The sequence below is a fragment of the Phyllobates terribilis genome, unplaced genomic scaffold, assembly GCF_046119375.1.
Source record: "Phyllobates terribilis strain yellow unplaced genomic scaffold, ASM4611937v1 Scaffold_3__8_contigs__length_932513732, whole genome shotgun sequence".
Classification (NCBI taxonomy): Eukaryota; Metazoa; Chordata; class Amphibia; order Anura; family Dendrobatidae; genus Phyllobates; species Phyllobates terribilis.
The window spans coordinates 528,395,321-528,420,920 of record NW_027362763.1 but is presented as its reverse complement, the minus strand read 5'-3'; the positions used below and the strand labels follow the sequence as shown (position 1 = coordinate 528,420,920).

At 42.1% G+C, this 25,600-nt stretch overlaps 1 protein-coding gene across 1 annotated transcript in view; it reads left to right on the top strand.

The window, feature by feature from the left end:
* SLC2A12 (solute carrier family 2 member 12) overlaps window positions 1-25,600 on the top strand; it is a 106,194-nt gene that overhangs the window by 45,659 nt on the left and 34,935 nt on the right. The window contains exons 2-3 of the mRNA XM_073673227.1: window positions 19,131-20,459; window positions 25,173-25,295. Coding sequence (XP_073529328.1) covers window positions 19,131-20,459; window positions 25,173-25,295 — 1,452 coding nt within the window. The remainder of the gene's footprint in view (window positions 1-19,130; window positions 20,460-25,172; window positions 25,296-25,600) is intronic.

The following is a 25,600-nucleotide window of genomic DNA, read 5'->3' as shown; positions in this document are numbered from 1 at the left end:
AGCTGTAGAGGTATTATGGGGTAACATGTGTGGCAGCACAAAACAGAAATTAGCCCTCTTATTGGCGTCAGACATTTTTTTTGTGACCCTTGCAAATCAAATCACAAAAATCACAAAATGTTTGAATACACAGGGACTTTTGAATTTCAGGAAACTTGACTCGAAGTTGATCCTCCACGGATCGATCCGTTCATGTCTAGTAAGAGTTAATTTTTAACTTAACATAATGTTAAAAATCATACCCTCTTTAGTACAAATGCTGGACAATTGTTAGGAAATCCATCAAGTCTAAATTGCCATCAGTGGACAAATTTTGCACTAGCCACTCTGCTTAACAGGCCCTAGAAGTTCCCTTGTTTTCACTCTTCAACCCCTATACAGGGATCTGAGTAGTTGTTAGTAGGTGGCACAAGTTGAGGGAAAAATTGCATACCAGCCAGGTCAAAATAAGGCCATTTTCACATTTAGCTTAAATTCACTGGGGAACAATGTGAACATAATTTTTGTTGAGTTCAACTTTTCTGCTGATTTAGACTAAAATAGGCATGCTGATTTAAAAACTGTGGTTAGTTTTCTTCTATCACATCAATTTTTTTCTCTACAGCTTATCTTAATACAATTACTCTAGGCTGGATGGAGGGGTGCGCTAGTGCTCTCCAATTAGCTGAGAGCGAACCACTCTTGAGTGGGGAGGGGTGGAGGATAACCTTGGTGACCGGCAGCAGCTTGTTGTTTGTCTACGCTATTCGGTTACACGCGAGACTGTGGCGAGAGTTTTTTTTGGAGAGGAATTGGCCTCCAAGATCTGATCTCAAACCTGGTGATCCAAACATTTTACAAGAGCCACTTATTGACAAAAAGAACATTATATTCCCACCTCTCCACAGGAAACTGGGTCTTATGAAGCAATTCGTTAAAGCTTTGCAAACTGAAGGAGATTGTTTCAAGTACCTCAGTAAAAATAAAGACCGGTGTGTTTGATGGTCCACAGATTCAACAACTCATCAATGATGAACATTTCACCAGGACAATGTCAGAACTCCAAAAGAACACTTGGTTATCATTCATAGACCTTGTCAAGGACTTTCTTGAAAATACACAAGCAAACAGTTACACAGAAATTGTCCAGAAACGTAGTCATCTTGCTATCTTCCCCGAAAACCATGGTGCAGTCAGTGATGAACAAGGTGAACAATTCCACCAAGATTTAAAGGTCATGGAGGGATGATATTAGGGTAGATGGTACGTACATATGATAGGTGACTATTGTTGGAGCGCCAGACGAGATAGTGCTCAGATTAAACACTCCAGTAAAACCTATAAGCGTAAATTTTTACCTTAACTGCTACCTATCTTTACTACTTGAACACAACTTGACTTACAGTAACAATATATCCTTTGTATGAACAAAAAAACTTTAAATAAACATCACATTCAGGTTATTTTTGCATTATTTTCCATTGTATGTACATTTTGTATGGTTTTGGTGGGAGGGTATCCTGTAGCTTAAAAAGTTGTTGTGATAGAAAAATACTGGGGTCACTTTTGGATTCAGAAGCCAAAAGTTAGTCAAAAACAAGTGTCAGAACTAACTCAACGAAAATTATGTTCCCAGTGTTATGCTTTTTTTCTGCTATCTTTTGTCTGTATGTTTTCAGCAGGTGTCCGCTCCATATTACGCAATAACACTCTTCTTTGTGTTTTTGCTACTTTTTTTAAGATGTTTTCTTCTTATTTGCATTTTTGGTGCAGATTTGAAGCTGAATTTTTTAATTCATTTTTTTAATATAGAAAAGCTTTGATTCTGAACTTAAAAATGCAACTGCATTTTTTTACATGTGCTTGTACATTACTTTTTTTCAGGCTCCCCATAAAAGCTTAGAGAAAAAACACTAAAATCCACAGTTCAACAGCGTCTTTAGACACACAGTGGGTATGAGTTTTCAATAAATCTTAGCCATTTTTCTAGGACATATCCAAAATAACAGATACCTGGTACAAATTATAGTGTATGGGGTACGGGTGCACGTTCTTTCTGAGCTGGCCACCCCTCACCCATCTACCCGTATATGTAGTGAAAAGTAAAACAACAATCTGGAGTTTTATAGGTTTTCTTCAACCATAGATTTATTTTAAAAAATCCAGACTCAATAAAAACATCGCTTTTGGAATTCCTATTCATTACATAAAATGTTTCAGGTCAAAAGGCCCTTCATCAGGCTGATGATAAATTATCATAAAGCTTGATGGGGGGTGTTTTTGTTGAATCTGGAATTTTTCAATAAATCTATGGTTGAGGGAGACCTGAAAGACTCTGGAGTGCTGTTCTCCTTTTTCTCTACTTAGCCAATATAACAGACACTGGCAAAGTAGATATGTTTCTATCCTATCTATGATAAAATAGAGCAGATTCAGCGACAATTAGATACATGTTATCACTAATCTCCTGAAGCTAAATGCCCTGTAGGAAGTTATACAACTTCCCTTAGACATTAGATATGAAGAGCCTTTATATCAATAATGTTAAGCTGGCTATACACATTAAGATTTTTTGCAAATAAAAAATAAAGATAATTGTCTTAAGAGATTTCCGTAGATAATGACATCAATACAGAGAATGGCTGTATTTAAAACAAAGCAATCTAATCTGTCTCTTCCCGAGCTCTTTGATGGGCTTTGTCAAAGGCTGACAAACATTTTACCAATTGCAGGTAACAATTTAACACCATTTATCTGCACTTTTTTAGGATGTAGTCACTAGTGTTGAGCGAATTTGTTCGGCATTTCAAATACAGGTTCGTGTTCAGGGTTCCGGCTTGTTTGCGCCAAAAAATCGGCTCCACCCATGAACATCCCTGATTTGCCACGCTGTCTGTAAATAACCGCCAATTGGCTTACATGTAGAGGATCGGAGGTTGTTTAATGCCCATAACTGTGCAGTGTAAATCCTGACTATGCATGTAGAAAATCTAAAATGGGTTTTTGGAGAACAAAGTTTATTTTAATCACTAGATCTTGGAATAAAAATAAGTTTCACAATTGGATGTGTTTAAAAGAAATGTTGCTGTACTGAGATAATTTTATAAATGGGCCCCGCTGTGTACTAATGTGCCACTGGGAATCCAACAGGCTGGATCCCACTCTCCAACATCATCTATTGGGGAAGAGTAGGCCAACTACACTATAAGCTGAACCCACTCATATCGACTGGTTTGGTTAACTTTAGTTTAATGTGTATGGACCTGACTTTAGTCGTATGTGTCTTCAAATGGGAACTGTATGTTCAACAATCTTTGCATAAATCAGTAGTACAATTGAATATCATAATAAATTGCAATGTATCTTAAATGAGAAATCAGCTTCCTTCCTCATTTATTAGACACTTATTACCCTTTTCCTGACTCCTGAACTCTCCATCCAATCTGAAAGAAAGCAGCTCAACTCTGTCTTATTCAGATAAGACTGTCTGCAAGCTCACTGTGGTGTCACGTGGCTGAACCCAATATACTCTATGGAGAAGAGGAAAAAGGAGGAGAGAAGCAAGTAGAGGAAACAGGCAAAGGCAGACATAGAAGCATTTTCACTCCATTGAAGGATTCATATCTAGCAAATTCATGTCTGGAGGAAAGAAGGTTTAATTAAAATCACAGATACAGATTCTTTACTGTAAGAGCAGTGAGACTATGGAACTCTCTGCCGCATGATGTTGTAATGAGTGATTCATTACAAAAGTTCAAGAAGGGCCTGGATGCCTGTCTTGAAAAATATAATACTACAGGTTATGGGTACTAGATTCTGTGATGGGTCGGTGATTGTCATATGTGGAGTCAGGAGGGAAATTTTTCCCTAATATGGCACTATTAGTGTCTGCCCCATGGGGTTTTTGCCTTCCTTTGGATCAACATTTTAGGCTATAGGTTGAACTGTTGAACATCGATGGACTTAAAGGTATATTCCCATCTCCAAGATCCTATCCCAATATGTAGTAGGTGTAATAATAATAATATTAGCAAATACCTCCAATTAGAAATGTAGTATAGTTTTTCTGATTCGCTATGTCTCTTTCCTCATGTGCAGGCATTGCAGTAGCTTAGGTATCCATGGTTACGACCACTAGCAACTAGCTAACTGTCACTATATCAGTGGACGTAACCATGGATACCTAAGGTCTTGCAATGCCTGCACATGAGGAAAGAGACATTATGAATCAAAAAAACTGTACAACATTGGAGGTATTTGCTAATATTATTATTATTACACCTACTACATATTGGGATAGGATCATGGAGATGGGAATACCGCTTTAAGGCTGCCTTCAACGTTAAAAATGATGAAACTACACTGATCACTGCCGTCTAATTTCATTGATTCTGCTGCTTATTCTGATTCTGTCTACATGGAAAAAAAGTAATAAAGAGCAGGAATCAATCCCTGTGTGCTGTGCTGTGCATGGGAGGTATCATGGCAGCTAAAGATAGAGTCTGCAGAGGGGACAACCACTTGTTATATTAGTTGTGTTGAGTTATTTAATTTGTTCTAGTTTAATAAGCAAACTGCAGGACATTTGATAAGTTTGCTAATAAAACTAATTTGCAATAGGGGCTGAATAATTTTCATTACAACTGTAAATATTAAAAGTGTGTGCTCATCTTCAGTCTTTATGAGCACATCGATCCTCTGCCTCCTAGATTCTTTTTTTGCTGGTCAGTGGTGTGCTCTTGAAGATTGACATCTCAGACCAGCAGCATGGTCAAGCCATTGATTTGAACTGTTCTATCTCTGATGCTGCTAGCAGAGGTAGCTTTACCTCTGCAGTATGGGAGTAGCACTGGGCTGTATGGCTATGTTCATACATTGCTTTTGGGCTGCTTTTTTTCTGCAGCCAAAACCTGATCTCTTGTAGCAAAAAAAGATGCAGACAAAAAGGAGGTTTTGCTGGCTTTTTTGATGCTTTTCTTGCTGCATTTAGCTTTGCTTCCACCATACATACATAAACAATGCAAGGTGTTAGGGTACAAATCAAGACATATGTGAAACAATAAAACATTTTTGGAAAAAAAGGGCAAATTGATCAAATTATTTAGTGGAAAAAGATTTTTCTGTCTAAAAAATAGTTAATATTCTGAGCAAAAAAGTTAAGGAGTTCATGAAAAAATACATAATTACAAATGCAACAACAGTGGGGGAAGTTGAATTGGTAGGGAATAGTTTACCTAACACAATGGCAGTGCATTTTGTAGGGCGGACACTGTTTACTTTCACACATTGGTCAGGGCTATTGAGTTGGTCGGACATTGTTCAATTTCAGACATTGGTCAGTCAATGTTTAGTTTTACACATTGGTCAGCCATTGAATTGCTCAGGCAATTGTTTACTTTAACACATCACTAATTTAATTAAATTGTACTGATCTTAACTGCTATTCTCATGTGAGGAGACCAAGACATTTTGGTTTAAACCTGAGAAAATCACAAAAATAAATGGGTTTCACATTCTGCTGTGTCTGCCTTTTTTCCCACTAAAAACGCAGCGAAAACTGATGGCAATGTTTTTGCTGTTTTTTTGCACTTACTAATTGTTTTCTATGGATGAAAAAACGCTGGAAGAAGTGACTGCAGTTTTCAAAAAGCAGCAGTTTTCCAAGGCTATGTTCACACGTTGCATTTTTGGTGCATTTTTTATGCAAATTAAAAACTGTGTTTTACCGTACCAACAAAAGCAATGAGATTTCAGAAATCTCATGCACACATGTTGTTTTTTTTTTACTCCTGACTGAATTGGAAAACTGCTTTGTTTTTGAAAACTGCAGCATATCACTTCTTTCAGTGTTTTTTCACCCATAGAAAGCAATGAGTAAGTGCAAAAATGCAGCAAAAACGAGGGGTATCCGGTTTTGCTGCATTTTTGGTGTAGAGAACAGGCACTAAACTGTATCAGAATGCAGGAGAGACAAATGTACCTGAAAAACACAGCAAAAACTGCGTCAAAAAGGCAGCAAAAAATGCAGCAAAACATGTTTTTTAAGCAGCTTCTTTACTGCCAAGACAGCAGGTTTTGCATACAGAAAAAAGTAGCAAAAACGCAACGCGTGAACGTATCCCAATTCAGTCATTATAACGACCAATGTGTGTGCATGAGATTTCTGAAATCTCATAGCTTTTACTGGTACTGTAAAAAGCAGCTCTTGATTTGAATAAAAAAATGCGGCAAAAATGCAATGTGTGACCATAGCCTGTAGCAATGACCTTTTAAGCCTAGGAGCCACTCTCAAGTGGCTGGTAACATAGACAACTGGAAGTAAACTATAGAATTTAAAATCCCTGTGTTAAATAAATTGCAAGATTGCTTGTTTTACCAAACACTTTGCAATTTTAACATTTAATGAACATGAGACAACTCTTTTAATTATAACATCTTGGCCATGTGCAACTGTCACAATGGATGCTTCATTGTGCTCAATTCTCCCTTTATTATTCTGAATAATTCTTGCATTGACTAGAGATGAGCGTTGTTCTACTCGAACTGTTCGCCAATCTCAAATTCGAGCTGTTTTGGGCGGTGTTCGAGCCGGTCGGTGAACACGAACAATTTGAGAAAAATTCAGCTGTTCGAGGTTATGTTCGATAACTGTTCGTGCACCAAAATCATAACTGGATTTTTTCTCAGTAATGATGAAAATTAATGTTAATACGCAGTTTGAGTGTACAGCGGGGCGGGGGGAGGGGCAGGGGATGGATCTCTGCAGGAACAATGAAGATCTCCATTTTTTTTTCTCTTTCCCGCATTTACAGTGGGGAGGTGCAATCTGTCAGCCTATCAGCAGCGCACACACGGAGCAAAGTGCTTTTTTTCACACAAGCAAGGGCATGTGTGATTGGCAGTGTATGTCACATGTCCTTGCCCTATAAGACCAAGCCATTTTCCCCGTCGCCACCATTTTCTCACTGCTGCAGCTGCGTGTTAGACGGCACCGCTGTTGCTGTGTGCGCTATACCTTGTTAATTTCAAGCCAATTTTCGCACAAATATACAGATAGCTTGGGAGTAGGGAATAGTTGTGATTGCAGTCCTTTTAAGGACTAGGTTACAGCATTTCCTACGACTTTTATCAGGCAGGTCTGTGCTCTTAAATAGATAGATTGTGGGAGTAAAGACTAATTGTAATTGGAGTCCTTTTCAGGACTAGGTTACATCAGTTCCTATCAGTTTTTGCCAGGCAGGTCTGTGCCAGTGCTGTTCAAGTTTTTTTCACAGCATTTGGCTGAATCTAGCAAAGCTAATCCTTTTTGGCCTATTGCAGAGTGTGTTAGTCAGTGGAGTAGCCTATCTGTGTTGCAAGATATACCACCTGTGTATAGAATACCAATTTTTTTACTGCACCTAGTGAAGTAAAATCTTTTGGGCATAGCATCATTCTATTAGTCCATCTATACTGACCTCCATCAGGTTGCAAACTGAATATAATTTTTTTCTGCATCTAGCTCTGAAAAAATATTTGGGCTTCTAGCAGTGTGTGGGACTTGGTCTATTAGTCCATCTATACTGACCTCCATCAGGTTGCAAATTAAAAATAATTTTTTTCTTCATTTAGCTCTGAAAAAATATTTGGGCTTCTAGCAGCGTGTGGGACTTGTTCTATTAGTCCATCTATACTGACCTCCAACAGGTTGCAAATTAAAAATAATTTTTTTCTGTATCTAGCTCTGAAAAAATATTTGGGCTTCTAGCAGTGTGTGGGACTTGGTCTATTAGTCCATCTATACTGACCTCCATCAGGTTGCAAATTAAAAATAATTTTTTTCTGCATCTAGCTCTGAAAAAATATTTGGGCTTCTAGCAGTGTGTGGGACTTGGTCTATTAGTCCATCTATACTGACCTCCATCAGGTTGCAAATTGAATAAAAAAAATTTCTGCATCTAGCTCTGGAAAAATATTTGGGCTTCTAGCGGTGTGTGGGACTTGGTCTATTAGTCCATCTATACTGACCTCCATCAGGTTGCAAATTAAAAATAATTTTTTTCTGCATCTAGCTCTGAAAAAATATTTGGGCTTCTAGCAGTGTGTGGGACTTGGTCTATTAGTCCATCTATACTGACCTCCATCAGGTTGCAAATTAAAAATAATTTTTTTCTTCATTTAGCTCTGAAAAAATATTTGGGCTTCTAGCAGTGTGTGGGACTTGTTCTATTAGTCCTTCTATACTGACCTCCAGCAGGGTGCAAATTGAATATAATTTTTTTCTGCATCTAGCTCTGAAAAAATATTTGGGCTTCTAGCAGTGTGTGGGACTTGGTCTATTAGTCCATCTATACTGACCTCCATCAGGTTGCAAATTAAAAATAATTTTTTTCTGCATCTAGCTCTGAAAAAATATTTGGGCTTCTAGCAGTGTGTGGGACTTGGTCTATTAGTCCATCTATACTGACCTCCATCAGGTTGCAAATTAAAAATAATTTTTTTCTGCATCTAGCTCTGAAAAAATATTTGGGCTTCTAGCAGTGTGTGGGACTTGGTCTATTAGTCCATCTATACTGACCTCCATCAGGTTGCAAATTGAATAAAAAAATTTTCTGCATCTAGCTCTGAAAAAATATTTGGGCTTCTAGCGGTGTGTGGGACTTGGTCTATTAGTCCATCTATACTGACCTCCATCAGGTTGCAAATTAAAAATAATTTTTTTCTGCATCTAACCCAGCCAATAGTTTTGGCCTAATACCACAGTTTGGCCACTCAGCTCTGCTCGGTTACCATCCATTGTTTTTTTGTGCAAACAACTCCAGAGTTGTGAATTAGTTAACCACCAAAATGAGTGGAAAAAGGCCTGCTGCTGGTGGAAAGGGGAATAGGCGTGTTGGGAAGGGGAAAAAAGGTTGTGTCCGTGGGGTAAGTGCAGAAGAAAGACCATCTTCCAGCCAAACTAAAATGTCTACTTCTTTTAGCGGACAATGTGATAAGATCCCTTTCTTACGGCCACGCCAATCGCTACAAATTCCAGATGAGGCACAAAAACAGCAGGTGCTTCAACGGATATCAAGTGCTCCTTTAAGTGGGCTCTCCTCCACATCAACTTCAACATCACAAATACTCCAGTCCTCAAAGGTGTCACCCAAATCGCACTTGCTTCCTCACAGCTCCCAAATCTCCAGCTGCCCGTCTGAGTATGAGGTAGAACAGATGGTTGAGTCTGCAGAGCTGTTTACTCATACTATAGCCTGGGAATCAGAGGTCGACTCCAGCGCTTCTGTGAATCCAGACGAGGAAATGATCTGCACTGATGCCCAGAATCTTTATGAGTCGGATCCAGGACCAGACGCAGAAGGTTCTGACCATAATGTAGACCCTCATTCCCAAACTGTAACTCCTGTTGGTGGAGACAATGAGGAAGACGATGATAAGACTCAAATACCTGATTGGAGCGACAACTTTAGTTTTTTGTCAGGGCAGGAACAGGTTGGCTCTGAGGACGACGGGTGTGATAACGCACAGGGTGATGATGATGAGGTCGGAGATCCCACTTACTGTCAACCCACAGTCAGCCAAGAGATGAGGTCAGCAGAGGAGGTGGAGGAAGATGCTAGTGACGACGAGGTCAGGTTGCGCCTTCCTGGACAGAGACGTAGTACTGGAAGCACGTCAACAACTGCATCCTCAAACACAACTCTGCCTCTCACCACAAGTCGTGGTGGCTCTTCAGGTCGCATGGGTGCTAAGCCTTGCATAGCCTGGGCATTTTTTCAGATCGATAAAGATGACCCAACTCGTGTTATCTGTAACATTTGTCAGCAAAAGCTAAGTAGAGGCCAAAAAATACATAGTTTGAGTACTTCATGCATGAACCGGCACATGGACATGAAGCATAAGTTGCAGTGGGAAGCTCAGTGTGCTACAATGCGGTCTAGCCGGCCGGGCCAACCACCGTCTGCCATATCTTGTGCATCCGCGGCCTCTTCATCCTCTGTGACTGGGGGGACAGCAGTCACACCTGTTTTGGGGCGCAGACCTGCCACCTCTTTACCCGCAACAGCCAGCGTGATTGGCAGGTCATCATTTTCTTTGGAGGTGGTAACACCAGCTGGTCTTGAGCGCTGTCCGACATCGATAGCACCACCTTTGGATCAAGGCAACCTAACATGTCCGCCTGCATCTTCCTCACAGACCGGCAGTTTGCCGGGGACACCCTTATCAACCCCGTCTAAGCACAATAGCCAGCCCTCGGTCCCTCAGATGTGGACAAGTAAAAGACCATTTCCTCCTAGCCATGAGAAAGCTAAGAGGTTGAATTTCACCATCTGCAAGCTCTTGGCTACAGAAATGCTGCCTTTCCGCCTGGTGGACACAGAGGATTTTCGAGACCTTATGTCCGTCGCAGTGCCCCAGTACCAGATGCCCAGTCGGCACTACTTCTCAAAGAAAGGTGTGCCTGCGCTCCACCAGCATGTCGCACACAACATCACCGCTTCTTTGAGAAACTCTGTGTGTGACAGGGTGCATTTCACCACAGACACTTGGACGAGTAGGCATGGACAGGGGCGTTACATGTCGCTGACTGGGCACTGGGTAACTATGGTGACAGCAGGACAAGGGGCTGCTGTCCAAGTCTTGCCGTCCCCACGAGTTGTGCGTCAATCCTCTTTATGTCATTTTTCCTCCACTGCTTCTGCCTCCTCAACCTCCTCTCGGTCTTCCACCTGCACCCAAAGCCTGTCTGGTCATGCCACAAGCTTTCTAACAGAAGGGATCCTGCACACCTCCTTACTATGCTGGCAGTAGGGCTCAACGTCATCAGGCGGTTTTTACATTGAAATGTCTGGGAAATGTGAGTCACACAGCTGAGGAGTTGTGGTCAGCTCTGGAGAACCAATTTCATGAATGGTTGTCTCCACTGGACCTGAAACCAGGGAAGGCCGTGTGCGACAATGCTGCAAACCTGGGTGCGGCCCTTCGCCGGGGCAATGTCACACACGTGCCTTGTATGGCTCACGTGTTGAACCTGGTTGTCCAGCAATTTTTAGCCCACTATCCCAGACTAGATGGCCTTCTGCAGAGGGCACGGTCGCTGTGTGCTCACTTCCGCCGTTCGCATCCCGCAGCTCAGCGACTTACATCTCTACAGAAGTCGTTGGGCCTGCCACTTCACCGGCTAAAATGCGATGTGCCTACCCGGTGGAATTCAACTCTGCACATGTTGCAGCGACTGTGGCAGCACCGACAAGCCCTGGTGCAATACGTTCTGACGTATAGCCTGGGCCAACGAGATTCAGAGGTGGGGCAAATCACGCTGGAGGAGTGGTCTCAGATCAGGGACCTATGCACCCTTCTGCACAGTTTTGAAATGGCGACGAAGATGTTTAGTGCTGACGATGCCATTATCAGCATGACTATTCCGGTGATTTACATGCTGGAGCACATGTTAAACAGAATTCGGAGTCAGGTGGTGGCACAAGAGGAGGTGGAGGAAGTAGAGGAGGAGGAGTTGTATGCGGAAGGGCTAACATCTGCAAGGTCCAGACGGTCGGCAGCACCAAGGCGGCAGGCATGTGAGGGTGGGGGAGATGATTTTACCAGGGCGCATGGTAGCAGCCAAACTAGTGAGGAAGGTGCAGGAGCCCAGGAAGAAGTGGAGGACGAACTGATGGAAGACTCATCAGATGAGGGAGACCTTGATCACATTTCTGTTGTGCGAGGTTGGGGGGAGAGGACAGAGGAAGGAAGCATGATTGCTACCTCGCCACCAACACAACAGGGACTTGGTGCTCCTGGATGCGCAACACACATGAGTGCCTTCTTGCTGCACTACCTGCAACATGACCCTCGAATTGTGAGAATTAGAAATAATCCTGACTACTGGGTTGCCACACTGTTAGATCCCCGGTACAAAAGTAAATTTGCAGAAATTATTCCTGCCATAGAAAGGGATGCACGCATGCAGGAGTATCAGCAGAGACTGTTGCAGAATCTTACATGTGCTTTTCCACAAAATACCAGTGGTGTACGTAGTGAATCTCACAGTTCCAACTTGCCAACCGTGGGACCGTCAAGTGTTCAGCACTCAAACCGTAACAGAACCACAGTATCTGCTGGTAACATCAATTTTGCGGAATCATTTCACCACTTTTTTAGCCCATCCTTTGCAAGGCCACAGGAGACAAGAAGTCTGACACATAGTCAACGCCTAGAGACGATGGTACAGGAGTATCTCCAAGTAAACATTGAAGCCACGACTGTGTCACTGGACCCTTGCTCTTTTTGGGCTTCCAATCTGGATAAATGGCCGGAGCTAGCCACTTACGCCTTGGAGATCTTGTCATGCCCCGCAGCCAGCGTTCTGTCTGAACGTGTGTTCAGCGCTGCTGGTGGTGTGCTGACAGATAAGCGCACGCGGCTCTCCACTGATAATGTAGACAGACTCACGTTCATAAAGATGAACAAATCATGGATCCGAAACGACTTTTCTACCCCTGTGTCATCCTGGGGAGAGTAAAAGCTTGATGATTGGTTAAAATCACCCTACCAACCGTTTTAAGCTTTCAAATTACTAATCATGTTTATCTGTATCTTGACTGGAAAATAATTTGGGCTTTGTAGCAGTGTGCAGCACTGATCCTATTAGGCCATCTATAATAAGCTTCACCAGATTTAAAATTAAAAATAATTTTTAGCTGCATCTAGCCCGGAAAATAATTTTGGGGCTCCGAGATGCGCAAGACACATAAGTGCCTTCTTGCTGCACTACCTGCAGCATGACCCTCATATTGTCAGAATTCGAAGTAATCATGACTACTGGGTTGCCACACTCTTAGATCCCCCAAACTTTTCGATCAACCTTTTCATTTTAATAAAGACCAAAAAAATGGTCATTTTTGAAATTATAAGCATTAGCAGGTTGTTAGAAACTGAAATCAAACAGTTTTCAACTCAAAACTTTATTCTAGGTGATGTTACATTTTCACATAGGACCCCTTGTTCGAAAGGAGCTTCTGAACTCTCTCGTCCATTGAATTTGTCAGGTTTTGGATGGTTTCTGCTTCAATTGTTTTGCATGAGGACAGAATACCCTCCCAGAGCTGTTGCTTAGATGTGAACTGCCTCCCGCCATCATAGACACTCCTTTTAATGATGCTCCAAAGGTTCTGAATGGGGTAGAGGTCAGGGGAGCATGGGGGTCACATCATAAGTTTGTCCCCTTTTATGCCCATATCAGCCAGAGATGCAGATGTTTTATGTGCAGCATGAGATGGTGCATTATCATGCAGAAAAATGATCTTGCTGTGAAATACACGGTTCTTCTTCTTGAACCATGGCAGGAAGTGCTGTTTGAGAAAATCCACATACATTATGGAGTTCATCTTTAGCGCCTTCAGGGATCCTAAAGGGGCCGACAATCTCTCTCCCCATGATTCCAGCCCAAAACATTACTCCACCTCCTCCTTGTTGGCGCTGTAGCCGTGTTTGCGTGGGGTGTCCATCAACCAGCCATCCTCCACTCCATTCATCTGGACCATCGAGCGCTGCACGGCACTCATCCGTGAACAAAACAGTTTTGAAATCAGTCTTCATGTAATGTTTGGCCCACTGGAGACGTTTCTGCTTGTGTGAAGTGGATAGAGGAGGTCGACAGGATGGCATATGCACAGCTGCAAACCTCTGAAGGACCCTGCATCTTGTTGTTCGGGGGACGTTGGAGGCACAAGCAGCTTCAAAAACTTGTCTGCTGCTATGACAAGGCTTTTTTGCCGCTGCTGTTTCAACCTGACGTAATTGCCTGTAGGAAAGAGTCCTCAATTTGCCCTTATCAGCACGCACACGTGTGTACTGTGAATCAGCTACATACTTCTTGATTGCCAAGACACTTCATCCTGATCATCGCACAATGTTGATTGTAGTCATGCCTTGACCTAAACACTCCACAATTTGTTGCTTCTCAGCAGCCGACACATCCTTTTTCTTTCCCATTTTGGCAGAAAATGTAGGCTGCTTAATAATGTGAGAGAGCCTTCTTAAGTAGTCTTGCCTTTCATTGGACACACCTGCCAAACTAATTAGCACAGGTGTCTGCAATTGCTTACAGTGATATAAAGAGCCCTGACACACATCACCATCAATGAGTTTAACTGACAAACAAACAAATTCTTCCCTTATCACTCCTAAACACTTTTTGCATAATAATTTGGAACGCGGTGTACATGTGCTTTTCCACAAAACACCAGTGGTTCACGTAGTGAATCTTACAGTTCTAACTTGCCAACCGTGGTCTGTATGGAATTGTTCAATAAAGGGCCCAAAATTAAGATAACATAGATGGGAGAGGTCTCTATGAATAGGAATTCCTAAGTATTTGATACCCTGTGAGGGCCAGGCAAAGGGAAAGTTGACTGGATGGAATCCTATATGGATTTAGGGAGGGAGACATCGAGGGCCTCAGACTTCGCTGCATTGATTTTAAAATTTTACCATGTAACAAAGTGATCTATTTCAGCCATAACAGCAGGGATGGATATATGTGATTGAGTGATATATACTAGGACATCATCAGCAAATAGAGAGCACTTGTACTCGGTGCCTCCCACCTCAATCCACCTAATATTGGGGTTATGGCGAATTGATGAGAGCAGGTGCTCCGTCACTAGGATGTATAAGAGAGGGGACAGAGGACATCCCTGCCTTGTCCCATTGGTGATTGTGAAAGGTGATGAAAATGTTCTGACGCACCCCCTGGGCCTTGGGACACCCGGAGCCGGACCCTTTTTGGTGGATGCTGGTGGTTGTAGTCTTCGTGGCGGCGATCCGGTTCCGTGGCTCAGGGCGGTCAAACCAGTGGCGGAACTATTTATGTGGTTTTGATGTTTAAATGTCCGACTACGCCACCCGTGGATTGCGGTCAGAGTGAACCGCTGCTACAGGGCAGACCGCTAAGGCTGGTGTTGTGGGTGCAGCAGAGCGTAGCATAACTCCCCACGGGAGGAGTATAGCCTCAGGACAGTGTATGCGGAGGATGGGGGTGATGGTGCAGGGCAGCAGCAGTAACGACACGGAGTCAGTGATGCAGTTCAGGGCCTTTACTCACAGTTCTTATTATCCAGACCACGTCTGCAGGTAACGGCTGCCCACGTCGTACTGTGCTCACCAGGTGAGGGGCTCAGACAACTCCCAGATAACTTTGGAGCGCTTCACAGGACCCCCTTTGTGTGTCCTTTGTCTGGCCTTTCTTACCAACACTTCTGTCCGGCTGCCTCGGGCCTCCTCTTGGTAAACTTGGCGCCAGTTTCCCTGACCCTATGTGGTGCCTTCCTAGCGGGTGGAGCAAGGGGCTGCGCCACATAAAATGTCAGAGCCTCCGGTTTCTAGCTGAGGGTCGTTTCCTGCCTCCACTAGTTCGGGGACCGGTCTCCCCCTTTGGCCTGACCCCTCCACGCAGGTGGATTCAGGCGTGCGGTGGCGACTCGCCCGTCCGCACCCCTGGGATCCCTTCATTCCTCGTTCCTGGAGCCTTCTCCGCTCCTCTTCCTTCCTTCTCCCTCTTGCAGGCCTGGGCCTCTGTTACTAGGCCCGCCTCCGGAGCAGAGCTCATGCAGAGCCCCTGCTCCCTGCCACTTCTGCTCAGACTTCTCTGCACTGAACTAAGATGGTGCCCACCTTTTATACTCCCTTCTCAATGCACCCAGGAACTGCTTCCTCCCTGCTCCTGCACTGCAGGGTTCCCCTTCCTCAGTGTTCCCTCCCCCCACTCCAGCCAGGGACAGGGACTGTCGTGCCCATCTCAGGGGCATATTGGTCGCCCTGCCCCACGGCAATGTGGTGTAATGCATGCAGGTGTCGGGTCCTGATCCACACTCCATCCTTATCTGAGAGTGAGATATCACACCTCTGGGTGAGGTGCAATACGTCTGTAGCAACCGAGCCCTCGGTGCTACAGTTCCATTTATCTTCAGCCTAGGTGACGTATTGTGATACAGGGCCGTGATTTAGGCTATAAAAGGGTCCCCTAGACCCCTACCCCAAGCTTTTTAAGAGAATCATATATGGCGTGCCAGGAGACTCTATGGAATGCTTTCTCAGCATCCAACGAGAGTATCTACTTACAAATTTTTAACTGCATCTAGCCCAGGAAATACTTTGTGCCTAGTAGCAGTGTCTGCTAGTCAGCGGATTATCCCGGCTGTTAAGCAAGCTACACCACCTGTAGTTTGGACACTTAATTTTTTCAAAGGAAATGCTTCGGGACCACGGGATACTTAGTGAAGAGCATCAGGAGGCACCCCAAGGCATAGGGGCTGGGACTGGCACTAGGATGCCTTGCGGTGGACAGCCGAGCTCGATCCTTATAAAAGCTTTTTAACTGCAGCAGCTTTAGTGGACGCTACTGGAGCTGGAATTACGCGGCTGCTGGCATGAGACTTGCCCTCCAATAGATCCTTGTAAATGGATTTAAAGTGTATTCATTCAAATTAGAGGGACAATTTAAATTAAAAAGCTTAGAGCTGCCTCCACCACAGGGGGGCTCTCTCGACCCACCAGCGGACAGGCACCAGTATTGGGAGAGGGGGGCTGGTCGTCAGGGTTCACCGCGGCTCTGGCACAAACCCGGCGACACGGAGGTGGCACGGGCAGGAGCGGACTGGCCGTCTCGGCTTCTCACTTTTTGGATTTTAGAAGGGCATGACATGCCTATATCTGTGTCTCCCCCTCCTTTTACTCCTCCACCTCTTTTCTTTTCGCATGACTATATGTACTTGTCACTTTTCCATGTGTTAGTTGTGTCTTCTGAGCAGTTTGTCAGCTTTTGGACACCTTTGAAGGTGTTTTCTATGTGTTTCTATGTGTTTTTGTTTGCCTGCCATTGGTTTTAACGGTGTTCGAAGGTGTTCGACGAACAGTTCGGCGAACACACGGGTGTTCGACGAACCGAACCGAACTCGAACACTACGGGGGTGGCTCAACACTAGCATTGACTACACTTTAGCAATAGGGAAAGCAGGTATACACGTTATGCTGCCTACTGATGGATTTTATATATATAGAGCGATTTAGACCGGACAACCCCTTTAACATAATCGATCTGATTCTCTTACGTGAGAGAATCTATGCTTGTGTAAGTGAGCCTTTAAAGGAATTTAAAAGTTGATGTCCTATCCTTTGGATTATAGGGAATCCAACTGTTGTCAACCTGAATCAAATGACTGATAGGGCTGCAGCATTATATGCAGTGCATTTCCTTCATTGTTTACCAGGTATAGTGCTGTACTTTTTGTAGTGACTGTCACTGGTATTGTATCCCACTACAGTTTTCATTCAAGTTAATAATACTAAGCTTTATCACCAGACACACAGTGTGTTTAAAGGGAATGTGTCATAAAAATGACTGTAAAGTTGCTCTCTACAGCCACATCTCAACCCAGGGCACCTGCAATAAGTCTCGATCTCTGTGTAGGAGGCAAATGATGAAGGCCATGGTTCCCTGGGACTTAGCTAGCACAAAGCCTGTCTGTGGAAGCCTTATATAGAGCTGCCAGGCTACCCCATAGGCCACAGCCCCACTATCAGTATTTGGTCTGTATTCAGTCAGTATTTTTTCGCAGCAGTGGGAGATAAAACCAGGAGTGAGCGATAAATGCAGAATTGGTGACTTGTTTCTATTATACCTTTTCTCTGATTGCTCCTCACCTGGTTTTGGCTCCCATTCCTGAGAAAAAATGCTGACTGAATACTGACCAAATACTGATAGTGGGGCTGTGACCTACAGGGTAGCCTGGCAGCTCTATATAAGGCTTCCACGGACAGGTTTTGTGCTAGCTACTCCGTTTATCAAGTCCCAGGGAACCCTGGCCTTCACCATTTGCCTCCTACACAGAGATTGAGACTTATGCAGGTGCTCTGGGTTGCGTACAAGGAGTAGCTGCTGGCTGGTGGAGCAGGCTGTCAGAGAATGTCAGCATGGTCAGAACTAGGAAATAAGAATAATAAGCAAAAGCGTCAAGCAGAAGAATAGACAGAATATAAGAACGCTTCTTAAACAGGAATCAACACTCGCACAACAGGGGCGGAGAACAGGTGTGAACCAGGTAAAACAGTAATTATAACTGCCATAGGTAGACAGGGATTCAAGAGTTTATATAGTGAGCAGCCGCATCAAGAGCTCACAACAGGAAGTTAATGCTAAACCAAAGACAGGAATTAACCCCCAAGCTCTCTGTCTGCTCTGGGGGTTAATTCCCAGGGAATTAAATAGGACTGTCACACTGTCAACCTATGTGATCCACAATGAAAATGCGGTGTTGTCCAGCAACACAAGCAAGAAAAGAGTAAGCAGGTACCGGCATGGATGTTCCAATAACTTATTATTTTAATCAGGTTTTTGTGTTAAATGTACAGTATTTTTTAAATGCCAATAATGTTTTTCCATAACACAATCTTTATTAAAAATAAAAATGTGAAATATTGCAATTCTTACACTTTGCCAGTAGGGCTTTTTAGACTCTCTTGTTGTTTCAGGAAATCCACATGTACATTCGCAGCAATAAATAGACTCTGACCCTATGTTTTGTATTGAAGCATCTAATGAGGATATGCAAAAGTTACTGTGCAATGAGGGGTAGCAGGGTCAGCTGTGACATCACCTGTTCTGAGTGGTGGACCCTGTATTATCAGCTTTGTATAGAGATGTTACCTCTCACTGTAATCCTGATGATAAGAAAATTGCTGTAAACTCTTCCTGAAAAGACAGGAAGCATGAGTCTAAAATAATCCCAGGGTGAAAATTGCAAGATCATTAATATAGTTTTCAAATATTGATTATCGCAAAACATTTTTAGTAATAAATGTAACACAAAAAAATCTGATTTAAACAATAGGTCATGTTCTAACAACACTTTTCTTTTAATGGGTGCACGCCTCTTCATGATTTTGGCACATCTTTCTCCAACTCACTCTTTATCAAGACTGGAGTACAAAATACTAGTCTTGGTGAATTGGATCCTGAATATATAAAATTATATTAAAAGTGAGAATTATCAGCATCTCAATATTGTATATTTGTAACTGATATAATCACAGATTTTGTTACAATATCCAGAGCTAAAAGTGTCAATACTGTCATTACTTCAGATAACTAAATATTTTTGTTTTCTTTTTAGGATGTGGATTTTTTATCATTCTGTCATCGGTAATAGCAGCCGTAAGTGGACTACTTGTGGGCTACGAATTAGGAATAATTTCAGGAGCTCTTCTTCAGCTACACACCTCACTAGACCTTTCATGTCAACAGCAGGAAATAGTAGTGAGTGCACTTCTCATTGGAGCACTTTTTGCCTCACTTGTTGGAGGATTTCTCATAGACTACTACGGCAGGAGAATCACAATCATGGTCACGTCTTGTTTACTTGTTTTTGCTAATCTGCTATTGATCGCCGTTGCATCCTATGGAAGCCTCATTGCGGGTCGTATTGTCATTGGAATTTCCATATCCTTATCTGCCATTGCAACCTGTGTCTATATCGCAGAGATTGCTCCTCAGCATAAAAGAGGAATGCTGGTGTCTCTAAATGAACTAATGATTGTTGTTGGCATTCTTCTGGCCTATATTTCTAACTATGTATTTGCAACAGTCGCCAATGGCTGGCAATATATGTTTGGACTCATCATTCCTTTAGCTGCTCTACAAGCCATTGCTATGTATTTTCTCCCACCAAGCCCTCGTTTTCTGATCATGAAGGGAAATGATGAGGCAGCAGGGAAAGTTCTTCAAAAACTAAGAGCAACTTCACAAACCAATGAGGAACTCACGACCATCAGATCTTCTATCAAAGCTGAATACCAATATAATTTTTGGGACTTATTTTGTTCGAGGGACAACATGAGAGCTCGTCTGTTAATAGGTTTAGCATTAAGTTTCTTTGTGCAAATTACTGGGCAACCAAATATCTTGTTTTATGCCTCTACAGTGTTAAAGTCAGTAGGCTATGAAAGTAATGAAGCTGCAAGCCTTGCGTCTACAGGGATTGGAGTTGTTAAAGTGGTCAGTACAATTCCAGCAACATTCTTTGTAGATCGTGTAGGAAGTAAGACTTTTCTTTGTATCGGGTCAGCTGTTATGGCTGCATCACTAGTTACAATGGGAATCATAACTCTTAACCTTGATGTTAATTTTAACACTATTTGTAAAATCAATTCCCAACTAAACCAGTCATTGGATGACTCCTATTTATATAAACAAGTGACAATAGTCAAAAGTAATGAATCTCTTTGGAAAGAATTCAATCAGTTATCAAGATCTAAAACATATTTGCTAAATGTTTCACAAAATGAGATCGAACTGGAATATTCAACAACTCGGATACCTCCAAGCTCCTCAGAAGGACCTCAAATGACCCAAAAGAAAGAAGATGTTCCAGTATTTATGAAATGGCTGTATTTGGCCAGTCTTCTGTCTTATGTAGCAGCATTTTCCATAGGTTTAGGACCAAGTAAGTGTTTTGTTGCTGTTTTAGTCTACATTATAGTTACAAATGAGTATACACCTGAGTAAACTATGATCCATTTATACTTTATGTTGCTCAAGAATATGTCATTTCAGAATCCATATACTGAGGTACACATGTAACTCATATCAATTTGGTGAATTTTGGTGATGGTAAATGTGGCATCAGAATTTGAATAAGAATGCAGTTATCAAAATTCTGATTCAAATTCAGTAGCTTTAAAGAAGCACTCACGACAAAAATGTTATCCCCTAAACCTTTCTAAATATGTCTGTAATATAGTGTAATTGTATTAAAATACCATGTTTCCCTAAAAATAAGACGTACCCAGAAAATAATGTCTAGCATGACTTTACGGGATTTTTGGAGTATACTTGAAATATAAGCCCTACTCCAAAAATAAGCAATTGTTAGAGTCAGGACCGGTGCTTGGGGGGTGGGAAAGCTGGTCAAGAACTCCCATTCTCTTAGGGGCCCCCAGTATTTTTATTCCAAGGTTAAAACTGCCTAAAGACCTTTGGTGACATCATGGTCATGTGACCATGATATCACCAAAAGTCCTTTCACTGCAGGAGTCTAGAGGACTAAAGAGGAGAAAGGCTGGTATGCAGGGTTGGCATTAGGTGGATGAGGGACAAACTAGGCAATTTCACAGGATCCCCACTCTCTTAGGGGACCCAAGCATTTCTGTTCTGAGGTTAAGACTGCTTAAGGACCTTTGGTGGTCATGTGATCATGATATCACCAAAGGTCCTCTAACTGCGGGAGTCTAGAGGAACTGAAGAGGAGACAGGCTGGTATGTACCTCATGTGCAGTGGGTGTCTATTTACATGTGTATATGCATTGTGTTTGTGTGATGACATGATTATAATTGATTATAATTGAATAAATGTTAATATTTTAGTTCAAGAATAAATGTGGATTGTTGTTCATGGAAAAAAATAAGACATCCCCTGAAAATAAGCCCTGATTCATCCGTTGGAGCAAAAAAAAATATAAAACCCTGTCTTATTTTCGGAGAAACACGATACTTACAAGTCACCATATTTCTCGGTTTCCAGCATTACATCAGTCCTCTTCGGAGTCATTTGACTTCTAATAAACTCTGGATCACACAGAAGTTATATAACGCTGGGAACCAAGAAATACAATGATCAGTAAGTATTTTAATAGAACTATAGTAGATTGCAGACATAAACTCCTCAACATTGTAATGTCTAGCTGTTAGTGTACCTGGAATGCAGACTAGAGCTAATGTACATTATGCCACCCCACATTATGCCTTCCGAACCGAGAATAGGACTAGTGTGATGATCCCTCTTGAAGACCTCTTCATGTCATTGCTCACTTGGTCTAGAGAGCAATCACCTGCTATCATTGCATCCAAAACAAAAGTGGGACTCAACTTTGAAGAGGATGGACCTCAAGTTCAGCCTCCATTGATGTCTTTCACCATGATCGTCTTGTCACCCAATGTTCAGCAAATTTATTTTGATAGTTGCTTGTCTACTGAACAGAGGCTGGACCTCCCTAGTATACTAATTACATTGATTTGGTCATAGTACCAATAGTACAGCATTTTTCAAAAGTGTCTGAGGTGCCTTTTTAAAATGTGACAATATTAGGCCTCATCTTTCTCATGCTACTATGAGCAACATGCATGGCCTAAACCTGCTACCATGGCCTGCAGCATCTCCAGACTTATCTCCCATTGAGCATATACGAGATGTCATTAGTTGCCAATTGCAAAGGAAGCTGCCACAGTGCATTTTGATGATGCCCAAATGCACTAAGCATGGCAGAAAATTCCATTAATAACTTCATTGATAGCAGCAAAGGCGTGTAAGTGCTTGTATTTGTGCATGTGGCGGCTCATACTCAGAACAGAATAAATTGAGTTGTTTTTCCATTTTTTTCCATTACTTCATCACTTACATATCATTAACATGTCTATTTATCTTGTGATTTCCATAATTTTACTACTTTTCCTTCTTTGCTTTGCAATTTCAAAGTTGAGGCGTGTATTTAGAAAGTTTTGGGGGAAGAAATTTTTGTTCAGAGCACAATTTAAAGAATCAAAGCTGTAAACCATTGTGTAGTGTATGCTTGGCTACTCTCATGAAACATCCAGGAGACTCATCTTAAGTGGGTAGACCTCTTAAATGAGCAAGTTAGTTTTCAAGCCGTCACATGCTATTATATACCGTTCCTCACACTTACAGAATGCTATCTTTTTGCCTTTATCTATTCTGGATTCCCCTCAGCTGTCCTTTTTATTCTTCCCTCATTTTTGCTACACAAACCATTGGTTTGATATGATGATGAGATGCTCATAATGCAATTTCATAATATTTTCTCCATAGTACCTCAAGAGTGCACATAATTGTTAACTGGCCAACTCTCACTTCTTTTTGATACATTTCACATAACATTCATTACTACTACTAATAGTAATAATAATATTTTTTATTTATATAGAGCCAACATATTCCGCAGCACTTTACAATTAAGTAGAGACATGTACAGACAATAAAAACAATACAATGTGTAAGGAGGCTAATGGTTGCATAGTCAATGGGAGGTATGTGTCGCAGAGATGTCTGTCCTCTGTGATGTAACCCGGAGTGTTTCTCTAGTGCACATAAGCACTAAGAGGATCATTTGGTGCACCTGGGACCGGGTTATGGGTAGCTTGGAGAGTTTGCCGGTCCAGCTACCCACATACCTCACCTCTGGGTGTGGTTAACAGCCTTTAAAATGGATGCCGTTGTTTGGGACATGGTCTGTGTGTTTGGAGGGAGAAGGCCTGCCTATGTGCCACACAAGCCTGGCTGAGCAGAGACCTGCTAAGGACACTTTACTTTGTTTGCCTGAACTATAGGCTGTTTGTGTTTTCCTTTTGGCTTCTTGGTTTATGAAGCAATAAACGGACATGAACTTTTAAAGGAACATGCTTCCTGTTTTCCTCCCGTCGCACCCAAGTGAGTAAAACCCCTACAAATGTAACACATTTCCAATGATTACAAGAGGAGTGAAGGCCCTGCTCACAAGTTTACAATCTATATGGAAATAGGGGGACACAATAGGTAGAACGTGGTAATCAGTCAGTATCTGTCTAAGTGCTATTGGGTGCATGGAGGATGTGGAGACAGGTGAATAGGCACGAGCAGATTAAGATTAATATTTAGTAGGGAACAAGGGAGAGTTAGGTTATTGAGTTGACATGATAGGCTTGTCTAAACAGATGTGTTTTTAAAGCATGCTTAAAAACATGGGGGCTAGATATTAGTCAAATAGTTTGGAATAGAGCATTCTAGAAAACTGGCGCAATACGAGAGAAGTCTTGGAGACGGAGGTGCGATGTTTGATTATGGAGGATGTTAGCCTTAGATCAGCTGCAGAACCGAGGGCACAGGAAGGATGATAGAAATGAGGGATGAGCTATAGGGCAGTGCAGAACTGTGGAGAGCTTTGTGGGTGAGAGAGATGAGTTTGTATTGTACTCTGTAGTGAATAGGTAACCAGTGTAATGACTGGCACAGGGTAGAGGTGTCGGTGAAGTGGCCTAATAGAAATACGACCATGGCTGCTGCATTCAGAATGATCTAGAGAGGAGAGAGTTGTTTAGAGGGAGACCGATTAGAAGAGAGTAGCAGTAGTCCAGATGAGAGTGAATAAGAGCGACAGTAAAGAGTTTATGCAGTATCAAAGGTGAGAAAAGGTCGGATTCTGGAGATGTTTTTAAGGTGCAGGTGACACGAGCGAGTGATTGTATATGGGAAATAACGGAATGTTGTGTGTCAAATATGGCCCCAAGACAGCAAGCTTGCTGCTTTGGAGTTATGGTTGCACCACCCAAGGAAATTACAAAGTTGGGTACAGGTAAGGTTAATAGAGGGAGGAAACACAAGGAGTTCAGTTTTAGAAAGATTCAGTTTCAGATATAGGGAGGACATGTTGTTAGAGACAGTAGAAAGACAATCATTGGTATTTTGTATTAGAGTGGGGGTGATGTCAGGTGAAGAGGTGTATAGCTGGGTGTCATCAGCATAGAGATGATGCTGGAAACCAAACCCGCTGATGGTTTGTCCAATAGGGGAATTATATAAGGAGAAGAGGAGGGGGCCTAGGACTGAGCCTTGAGGAACCCCAATAGTAAGGGGAAGATTAGAGGAAGAAGACCCGGCAAAAGATACAGTGAAGGAGCGGTCAGAGAGATAGAAGGAGAACTAGGAGAGAACGGTGTCCTTGAGGCCTATAGAGCGGAGCATAAAGGAAAAAATCGATCTATAAATCTGTCCCACAAGTTAACCCCTTCAGTGAACACCCTAAAAAAATAAATTACTCATTACCTCATCTTGTCCCGCAAAAAAACAAGCTGCCATACAGGTTTTTTTTTTACCATCATCTCTGAAGGGGTTAACAAGTGTGATACTTTTATAGAATGGGTTGCTCAGGTCACAGCAATACCTGTAATTACTTACTAAAACTATATGACAAATTAAAATATTACCTGTTTCGCATTGCCTACATAAAAAAAGCCAAATATTGTAATACAAACATTGGTAATATGTACTGCTGCCCCCAGTAGTGTCTTTAGGTTTATTGGTGACTATTTCATGTTTACAGTTTTTATTTCTCACAAATGTCATGAATATCAGTCATTTACTGAACATTCCAGCTTTTCTGTGTTCCAGTGGCTTGGCTAGTACAGAGTGAAATCTTTCCTGCTGGGATAAAAGGTCGAGCCTTTGCAATAACAAGTAGCATGAACTGGGGCATGAATCTTCTCATCTCGTTGACGTTCCTTACACTAACCGGTGAGGATGATCTTTACAATTCTTTTGTGTACTTAATTGAACTAGCACACAATCACATTATTTGTAAAGTTTCATAATTGTTGCTGTTAGTAATGCCTTAACTTTACCACTCAGAATTTTAACACAAAATAGCATGCAATAATGCATAAAAAGTATGATAAATATATACATTTTTCCTTAAAAAGATGATTTTTCTTAAGGAAAAACTAAGAATATGTGTATGTAATGTAGTATAAGTGTATTAATATATTCACCTACTCCTTTACCGGGATTCAGCACTGTTCTGCTCCTCTTCTTAGTGACAT